The 10,820-nt window shown below is 39.8% G+C and overlaps 1 protein-coding gene across 4 annotated transcripts in view; it reads right to left on the bottom strand.

The window, feature by feature from the left end:
* The window catches only part of RGS7 (regulator of G-protein signaling 7), a 600,793-nt gene that overhangs the window by 320,618 nt on the left and 269,355 nt on the right, over positions 1–10,820 (bottom strand). For all 4 annotated transcript variants that reach the window (XM_019527608.1, XM_019527609.1, XM_019527610.1 and 1 more), the window contains exon 3: positions 467–563. In XM_019527608.1, coding sequence (XP_019383153.1) covers positions 467–563 — 97 coding nt within the window. The remainder of the gene's footprint in view (positions 1–466; positions 564–10,820) is intronic.

The raw sequence follows: 10,820 nt of genomic DNA, 5'->3' as shown, positions 1-10,820 counted from the left end.
GTCAGGTAGAGGTCATCCACACATGAGAGGAAGCTTTGCGGCCGCTCGAATTTTGCTGAGTGATCCTCCCATGAGATGGGAGTTATTTTCTTGATATATTGGACTAGACAAACAAGCAAACATACTGCACTCATAATTTAAATTTGTTTTATAATCAGATTTTAAATGCAACTGTTACACTAACATACTGCTTTTCTTTAGTCATTGCCTTAAGTCACTGAACACTTTACAAAAAAACCTGTGTAAATCCTTTCCAGCACATAAGAAACTACATAACAATGCTCAACAATGACCTATTGTCCAACAATTCAAATTGTCAATGGATTCACATTTTCTTTCAGATCAGATCTGGTCATGGATTTAAAAAAAAAAGCTTTTGTTAAATAATTTATTTCTGCATAAACACCCCTTTGTACTGGCTAGAGCCAAATCATTTGAGCAGTACAAAACATACTTTGAATCTTACCTGAAAAGACACTGGGTATCTTGGAAAGAAAACTTTTAACTGTACGAATAGGAATCCCATTTTTCTCATCTTGCATACGGGCTATGACGTCTTCCATCTGAACATATGGAAAGAAAAAGGAAGAAGAAAGAAAATTAGAATTTTCTTTCCCTGCCAGAAATCTATTCTCAGAGAAATCTTAATCCAGTCTCTCAGAAAAGAGTGTCCATTAACTGCATTTGGCCGTTTTCAATTATATTTTATTTTAATAGGGTAAAAGGCCACAAGATCTTTATTCAAGGACAACATTAATACAGTCAGAGTCTGTGCTCTGATCTCTCCTGAGAAAGAAATGCTGAAGCAAAGCAAAAGGCTTATTTCTGAAGTGCTATAAACCATTGTTGGAGAAGGAACCTCACATTCTATTAATGTGATTGCTATTGTATCAAATATAAAAAAGCAAACTAGATTTCAGAGTATCTAAAGCAGCTACCTAGGTGCTCCCTCTCTCTCTCAGAAGCTTCCAACACCATGCTATAATGGCAGTTCATCTCATATACATTTTAGAAATTGTTACAGCTGTTTCCTCTATTTAAAGGCCCCGGGCCTTGATTTAAATGAGTTGAAAGTACTAGCTCTCTTGAAGCCAGACCCGTGAAGCTGTTTTAGTGATTTACACAGTGTTAAAAAAGGCTATTTGAAATTAAAATAAAGCTTTGAAGTCCAAAGCAAGATATATTCTCTCTTCCGTCTTGAGATCAAGAGAAAAAATAGGGGGAGAGGGGGAAATTATATGGTGGGTTTTGCCTCCCCCAAAACTCCTACAACTAGAACACAGTTCTGTTTTAGTGGCTAGCTAGAAAGAGTTTCCACTCTCCTTTTCATACTGTTTTTGGTATTTTTACTGTAGCAGATATTTCATGTCTAACTATCTTTTAGAATTGATATAGGTCTGCACCTATCACAATTCAAGCCAAAAAAATAGTGACAACATTTGAAGTATGAGCAAACCATTTTCTTTGGAATTCCTTGCAGATAACTTGTATAATACAATTTATCAGTCTTTATCCTGCTCTGCTACATGTTTTATTCATATTCAACAGGGTATACAAATTATTTTTCCACTTGTGTAAATTTAAAATAATCCAATTATTTCATCTTTATTCTTCCCGTAATGTCTAATTTCAATTATATAATTCAAGCTCCAGGTAAAAAAAATGTTTCTTCATGACTATATATATTGCAGTTACAAAGAATATTTGGAGAACAACTTCTTTTGCATATGCATATGTATTATGCATGAACAACTCAATGGTATTGATAAAATATAACACATATATGCATGTGAGTACATGTTGTAAGTCAAGTGCAGAACAAGATGTAGAAGACTAATGTTAATGGCTGCAGTTATTCGAAGTAACTGTGAGAAAGGGAAATGAATCAGCTGTGATTGTCAATCATATGAACTTATGAAAACAAGTGCATGATGTGTATTTTGATCAACCTTATTTAGAAAATTGGTTATTAACAACAAATTTGAATATTAAGTGCTTTTAAAGTCAATAGAAAAAATGCCATTAACTTCAATGGCAGTATGTCCTAAATATGATAGGTGCCTTGAGGCATTAGGGCAATGGTCCAGGGGGATGGTAAGGGTTAACTGGTTTCTAAAAGCCTGTTTGTGACCATTTTCTTCAAGGCCCACTGTGTCTGAGGCCAATGGACAAGCAGGCATACACAGGCTGAGAAACTGAAGAAATGTACCACACTTTTCCATAACATGAGATGAGGTAGCATTAGGCCACAGTCCCTTGAAATTCCTGGTTTGGGTGAACAGACCTAATTAAGAGACGGGTAAATAAACAAATTAAGATGTGCGCGTGTGATGGGTTTGTTGAAACAAAGAAACAGATCTGCTGATAGGACAGAAGGTGGACAGTATAAGAACCACAGAAAGACCAAGCAACAATGCTCAGAGATAGTCAGAGGGAGCAAAAGATAAAAAAGGATGGATTTCAGAGCAGGAAAGGGTCCCCAAAAGGGGAAACCAAGGCCACCTTGGACAAAGGGCACACCACCTGCCTGTCTCACTCCCCCTCCCCACACTGAGCGGGAGCAGGGGGGCGCTGGGGGGGGGAATGGCTCAGCCCTTAATCTTCAGGCTGCTGATGTCTGACATTTAAGAGAAAACCTCAAGGTGAAGCTTATGTACTGGCCAGATGTACCTTCCCTCTGTCAGCCCTAGGACTGGTAGATATTGATTCTGTTTGTCTTGTCTGCATTATTCTTATCTGCTATCATTGTGTATCAGTAAAATTCACCTATTAGCAAAGAAGAAGAAGAAGTAGTGGTCAGTGTAAGGGCTTGGGTTGGCCCAGAACAAGGTATCTAGGTCATAAATCTAGTGCTAGAGATGTCCGTAGAAAAATGTTTACTTTAAATTATATATGTTTCTGACAACAGGGCAGACGAGTCCCACTGAAATAAAAGGGCAATACAAAGCAGATCATAACCTTAAAGTCCATACATATAATACTTTCACACAGTAGGATTCCTGGCAGCACTGTATGTTACACAAGAACAAAGTCTAAGCGGTCAAGATTGCAGATTAAAAGAAGGTGATCAAAATGTATTTTCTATTGTAGCAAGCATCATTACAATGAAAAACAGGAAGCAGACACACAAATGTTACATTTAGACCCACATGAAGTTGCCTTTCTCCCGCATTCCCAAGGACGCGGAAATCCAAAGCCAGAGGTTATTTGTACTGTCAGTACTCAGTGTCGTCAGTCTCCGGCGTAAGGTTCTATTTGACATCTACATACGTTTTCCCACCTGTTCTCCAGGGCCAAGCTTTAGGCTGCATGATAACTTACTATAGTATCAGCCTTTACATTCTTATTTTAAATGGAAGGGAAGCCACAGGGGATGTGGGAGTAGCTAAGTAATAAGCAAAAGTATGTACAAATGTTTACTGCACCTGGTCCATGATCACATGGCTTACTTTAAGTTGCATGACTGTAGACCAGGAGTGGCATATACAGCTAATTCAGTAGTGTTGGGAGATGGGTCAGAAACCTAGTGTAAGTAACTTAGGAAGGGATTAGGGGGGAATAGCAGGTCTGTAGAGGGGAAGGAGTGGGAGAATCAGGGGGGCTAGTGGATCTGTGAGACAGAGTTAGCAGGTCTGCAATAGGGGTTGTCTTCCTGAGGATGAAAGGGTTTGGGGTCTTAAAAATAGCCTGGTGAGTGGGGCTGGAGCATAGGAATAGCACAGCCCCAGGGCTGGGAGAGCAGCTGGTTTCCCAGACCTGGGGCTGCACTCCAAATACATGCAGTTGTTCAACAGAGCATGTTAACTTGTCCTTCACTATAGTTCACCTTCTTAGGAGAACTAACTTAGATTGGACCTGACATTTTTGACCCAATTTAAATCCCCAAAGTGCATGCAGATACGGGCATTTAGATCAACTTAACTCTAGTTCAGTCAATCTAAACATACCATCTGTACGTACCCCCGAGGTTCTTCTGTTTTTACATAAAAATGTCTCCCTTGCACCTCTGACAAAGAAGTCACTCCAATATGTTGTTACATTTCTAAAGTGAATATCCTTCATTCAGGAGGTTACTGAAGGTCTAGATTCTCTCAGTGTGGACTGACTGGCCTGATCACCATGCACTGTTTATAATGTAGGCAACTCTGAATGTTTTGAACCTTCGTATAACAGAATACCCATTTCCTAATTAGTTACAGTAGTTGTAACTAATTACAACTTTGTATGTGATTAGTTAGACTACAAAGCTTAAATTGTCTGGTATCATCTCACAAAAAATAGCCTGAAATCCTTTGGTTTCTGCAATCGCTGTACAACAGTAAATATAAGAATTTGGGGAAACTGTAAAGTGAAAGAAAAACTTTTGGCTTAAACCTCCAAACATCTAATTCAATATATCTCAGTGCACAGCTAAACCTTTGTCTTCTGTTTTCCCCAATTTAAATTCAGCGAATGCATCATCTCTTCCACTGCAAAACATTATGCCCTCATTTAATTATATTTGAGAAACAGTACTTAAGACAGCTTTCCTACGCTGTTCATCAGTATTGATTGAAACAATGTAAAGGATAAGATAGCTTAATTAAGGTGAAGCCCTTTCTAATTTTGATCAATAAATCTGATCTGGAAAACACATTCTTCTGTTAATACCAGTAGTTTGCCATCCTGGTGTATCATTGTTAAGTCACCTAACTTGATGCTCAAAAATGAAATAAAAATGACTCTGCTTTGTGTCAGTATTAGACTGTGAGGATGCTAAAGGAACTGTGCCTAGGTGTATAAACCAGAGCAGCTCTAACAATATATATGCAGTTTTTAGTTTTAACTTTCTTTTTAAGTAAGACCACCAACTTGCTCCTACTCAAAAACACCCAGTGTACAGAAGGCCTCATGCTTTTTTGGGTGGGGGCAAGGAGGAAGGGGGTGGGGGGAACCACCATACAAATGTGTTTCTCTTGCTGCTTTCAAAGCATCCTAATATGGAAATCACAGGGAATGGCTCATGTTGCAAAGTTGCTACAAAATTGCACTTTTATAACTAAAGAATCTGTGAATCCCATTGCTGTATATGGAGTGACACGGAGGTCACAGACATGTATATTTGTAGCACAAAATACACCCTTTTTGCAAAAGCAAATATATATCTGTTTCAGTGGTTTGTAGAGGAAAAAGCATGTTACCTCTTCCCAACTGGAGTTTCTTGGCAAAAAGCATAACATAAATGCACCTCTTGGTTTGCATTGCAAATATCTATTTGTATCATATCTACATCTCTGGCCCTATCTAAAGTGTCAGCAAGGGCACCAAGCAAGAAATCTCTAGTGATTGATTCTATGTGTGGGTCCTTGAAAGTCAGCTGAGCACAGCTCAAGGTTCCTGTAATTTTTAAATGCCATGGCTTGGGTGAAGGGGACTGTTAAAATACCTGTCCTGGAGTTGAGGCAAACATCAGAGGCCCATGAAATCCTAGTTACCAAGTGTCACTCTGTAAGTGGTTTAATGAGATGAACTTCTTGATTAAATGATATCTGACATGATTCATCACAGTCGCCCTAGTTGAAATGTCATAGTACCACGTGGGAGTCAATTAATTAGAAGACATTGTCCAGATATAGAGCCCAGCCAAAATAAGGAAAGGTGGACATGGGTCATCTGAACTAAAATTCCCATGAGCCACCATATTTGCATAAATGACCACAGATTACATCAAACTGACCCAAAATGAAATGTTTCCATTTTGTTCATCAAGCTAAAATGAAACAACCAAGTTTGGCAGAATTTCTAACAGATATGTAGACATGAAATATCAAGTTTCTCTAAGACTTTCCATAATTAAATATATCTTTTTTTTTTTGTCCCAGGACAAAGAAAAAATAAATTTCACAATATAAACATTTCCATGGGACTAATTGTGATTTTCAGCTAGGCTGATCCATGATTCAAATGACAGCTTACAAGTTGCATCAAAATGGTCCTCAAAATAAATGCTAGATACATTTAAATGAGGAATTCTGAGGTGCCAACATGAAGCAGTCAATCAACTACTGTCTTATGAAAAGAGAACTAGGTCAGTAAATAACCTTCCTGTAATCTCTCAATATGGGAACTTGCTCCCAGTGCCTAGCCAGAAGTGTATTTCATTGAGCATCAGAAGGAGCTCCTGTATAATTCATGCTGGGAAGATGGCATTTATGATTGGTTTGGGATCCTTTCTAAATGCAGTGTTTGCTTAAGTAAACATTTGACACGGTACTGCTAAAATAAAATGCCAGGAAAGTTAACACTGAAATCTCATTTATAGTGCTGCATATGAAAACTATGAAAGCTTGGACAGTGTCTCCTGCATAAAAATGCAAGACAATGGCTGGGGCAAAACTGGGTTGTGGTAACAAGACTGCCACAAGAAAATCAAACTCTGCTAATGGCTTGCAACCCATTAGGCATAAGAGAGAGTGGAGTGCTTGAGGTACCCAATACCAGACCCAGGCCATAAGGTAACAACAGTCATAAGAACAGTCCTCAGCCTCCTACCACACCTGAGAAGTGATGGTTAAAAGTATTGGCAGAGACCTAACACATTCATTGCATAAATGTAACTAGATTCAGAGCAAGCCATAAAGGGGAAGTGGCTTTCTGTAGGAGAAACCTACAAAATACATCTACATATCCATTGAGCTAAGTGTCACTAAATAAAACAAAAGAACTAAAATATCCACTTCAAAGCAAAGCGTGTAAGAGACAAAAGCCAAGGTGCACTGAAAACATGACTGTAAATATACACTAGTTAACACATTCCCCCTATTTCTGAAAGCAAACTTCCAATATCTGTCTAAAGTTTTATACTGAATCAGTCTACATGACTGCATCTAACCTAACTCAGGCTTATTGTCCCCAGTGGCCTTTGATCCTCACTACCTCGTATTTGCATTTATTAATTAAGGTATATTTCTCAGAATAGGCACTCAGTCTCTAAATGCTTATTGTGCTAAACCAGTATGTATTATCCTGAAACAGACACCTGTTGTATCCAATGGTCTCTGAACTTCACTGTCTCCATAAGCCATTAGATGCTGCTATTTATTAGGTTCCATTGTTAAAATAACTACTAAAAATAGTATTCTGTGATCCACTTCCTAAAGATATCTCATTCATCAATACCCATCCTATTTGATTCCAAACTGATCGAAAGCTTACAAACTTCACAAATACACAAACAAGATACAATTGTGTAATATGTTAATTCTGTCCTTGCCTGCTTTGTTCGGACTCTGATTAACCAACTGTCAAGAAGGAAAGCTTTGAAGCTATGCAATTAAAACAGTGTAAAAAGCAAGACACTGCTAGCAAGGTGTCGGTGCAGTCCAGGGAAGATCAAAAAGCCAACCTGTGCCACCCAGCCAAAAGTGAATGATCCACACCGTGAGACTGTACAAGAACTGCTTCCTGCCTGCTTTGGGTAAAAATCTTTGTGCAGCTAATACTAAGGACTAATAGCTTATTTTACATTGGGAAAGAATATTTTTCTGCTATTTAGTTTTGTAACTTGTTGGTAGTAATTAAAGCAAGCCTTTCTGCTATTCAACCAAGTGTTGCGTCAGTGCATAAAGCACTAGTTTAGAAATTCAGTTTCTAAGTGCAATAATAGTATGTGTATAAGAGAGAATGTCCACATGGCAAGAGTTTGAAGAAAACAGTTTACACTATATACATCTCTTACCTGCTTCTCATTCCTTGTCTCCCAATTTGTAAAGACAGTTTTTGGGCACTGTATGCAAACCCTGTGCTCAAGCAAATCTCCTATAAGTGCAGTAGAAGTTCGGTTCATGCAACTCAGCACCTTCAGAGTGAGAACAAGCATTCACTGGACCTGTTCAGGTTTAGGCAGCTTACTTTAAGCTGCCTAAACCTAAACTAGAAGCAGCACATGCAGGCATTCACCGCTGTTGGAAGTAGTGTGGGCAGGCCAAGATAAGTAACCTGGGGAGACAGGGGTGCTGGTGATATCCAGGTGGGCTGGCAGGTCAGCAGAGGGGGCTGACAGGTCCAGGAAAGGGAGCTAGTGGGTCCATGGTGGAAGTAAAAATAGCCCAGTCTGGATGGTGGTGATAGGAACAGCACAGCCCTGGTCTGGGTTTTTCCAGACCCAGGGCTGTTCTGTGAATGCATACAGGCATTTGAGAGATCAGGTTAACCCATTTTACACTGGTTTAACCAAGATCAATCTAAAGTTGGTTCACCTTCTGATATGAACTAACTTAAATTGGGTGCACAGTTTTTTGGGCAATTTAAGCTGCATTATTGCCTTCATACCCAAGGTTAGGTCAATCTAAATGTAACACTTGTATGCACCCTAAAGGCACAAGCTTTCCTTTTTCTTGCTCCCATGACTCACCATTGTGCTTCAAACATCTTGATTTCTAAATTAACTTTTAAATGTATTTATTGCACCTTACAAAATTATTGACAAATACAGTGTTTTGGTTTGCATAGCAGGGTCCCACCCCAGGGGTAGCTGTGAAGCCCCTTGAAGCCCTTCAGCTCTTGTCTGCTTTGCTGTCTTTGGGCATCTTCCCTTCTTTTCACATGCCATGCCTTGATGTATCTGTACTTAGAAACAGGAGTCTACACCAGGGCTTCCCAAGAAAGATCTCACTCATGAGCTCTGGTGTCGCTGCTCTTTGCCTTCAGGGCCAATTATGTGGCCACCTCATCTCCCCTCCTAGCCATGCCCAAGCCTCACAGCTGTTACTGATCACTTATTCATGCCTGCACTCTCTGGTCCTCCCAGGGGCAGGCCTCTACCTCCTCCACCTAGACCCAGGCACTTCACCTCACCTGGCTACTCCCACGTGTGGTCCTGGGTCTTTGACCCAGTTTCTGCCTCTCCCACCTGCTGGGCCCCTGTCTCTGACTTCATCCTGCTCTAGAGTTCAGGTTGCTGGCCCTGTTGGTCTCCAACTGTGGCCCCCTCAGCTTTGACCCCTATCCCTGGGCCCTCACCCCAGTCCTAGGCCAGTTGAGAGGCTCCATGGCCCTGGCAGCAGTCCCTCCTGACCTACTCCTAGGCCAGTTGAGACCTCTGGGTTCCCTGGTCCTGCTTATACTTACAGCTGGGTTCCTAACCCAGGCCAATGACCCTCCTGGGCTACAGATCTCTGACCCTGATTTTCTCTCATCACAGATGGATTTCTGCTCCTTGGCCTTGGCTCCTATCCTTTGGGCCTTGGCCTCACTCCCAGGCCACTTGAGACTTGCACCATTCCTGCAGTCTCAGGGCATTTTTATTCATGTTGGCACCATAGCACTGGCCACTGAGAAAATGGCAGTGGCACACTTTTGAACTAAAGTGCATCAGAGTTGCTTTAGTTCAAAAGGGCACCGCTGCCATTTTCTGTGTCCTGAAGTGCATTTCACCACTTATACAACTGCAAGCAGTGCAGTGCAGTTTGCTTCAGCTCGCATGTAGAACAGACGCAATTAAGTTTGTGTATAAATACCCTCAAACCCTAAATCTCTGATCTTGCTTCCCCCCATTCAGATGGTATCAGGAGTCTTGCTGCTGCTCAAGGACTCTTCCCTCCATGGCTCTCAGGGCTAGACTACCTGCCCAGCTCAAGCCCTTGACATATATCCTCCTTAAGCTCAGCCCCTGGCTGGTCAGGTGACTTCCCTGATTTCTGCCTGAGCTTTCTAAGAAGTCTTTCCTCCACTTAAAGAAGCAAGTGCCTTAAGTGCCCTGTTACAGTTTGGCTTCCAATAACACTTAAAAATAAATGAGGGTGGCACTATCTTTACACCTCCCTTTCCCCTCCACACACACACATTGTCAGACAGAGACAAAACTAAATGATTAAGAGATTAAGTCTTTGTTCATTGCTTTTAAAGAATTGATGCTGTTTCATCATTTCTGCAACAACTATCATAAGCTCTTGGTTATTGCTGAGAGTTGCTCAGCTATAAAAAGTTTATTCTGATCTGGTTGAGCTATACAATATTCCCTTTGGTCCTATTTTGTCTGTCTACACTACTGGCATTTTTTTAGGCCAAAAACTTATTCGATTTGGTTGCACTTTGACAATTCAGTAACACTTAGGATATAGCATTTAGGAACAACAAATTTCAATTGATTGCTGTATTTGCTCAAATATGTTTTACTGACAAAACAATATTACAGAAAAAGTTGCTTGTAATTTGTTGTTACCGTAAATATTTTTTGTACAATCTGGTTCCTTTTTGTTTTCCATTTTGCTCACTCTCTGTGAATTATTATGTCAAGATTGTGAAAATGTAGCATTGGTCAAGATCAATGAGTAGAGCATAGTACAGAAAACAAATATAGACCATAGCCACATTTTCTTTGTACTGATCAATGTAAAAATAGAAGGCATATACACCAAATAGTCCCTTCCCACATATCCAATTGATGCAAATGGAAGACCTTTTTCAAGGACAAGCAAATAACATTTTTAACCCAAAGAAAAACCGCATGAAAAGATTTTGACCCTGGGATTTCAGTGAAGTGACTCAGCTTATACAAGTCATCATCATGCAAATGACCTTACTTTAATAGACCACACATTCCACTGAACAGAAATACTCAAAGCCAGTCTCACTGAGTACACAGAATATTCAAATTAATTTTCCACCAATTCAAATGGCATTAAGTACTGTACTATAAGGAAGACCATTCTTCATTTTATTATGATTAGAAAGAATTCTCTGGGAGAAGGCATTTGAGCAATTCAATATCCCAATATTAAAAAAATAAATTAAAATACTTGTCTTCTGTGATAGTATTAAATATACTTTATACTTTCACC

This window comes from Gavialis gangeticus, unplaced genomic scaffold, assembly GCF_001723915.1.
Source record: "Gavialis gangeticus isolate Ggan-Ray unplaced genomic scaffold, GavGan_comp1, whole genome shotgun sequence".
Lineage (NCBI taxonomy): Eukaryota > Metazoa > Chordata > Crocodylia > Gavialidae > Gavialis > Gavialis gangeticus.
This window is presented reverse-complemented; position numbering and strand designations above follow the sequence as displayed.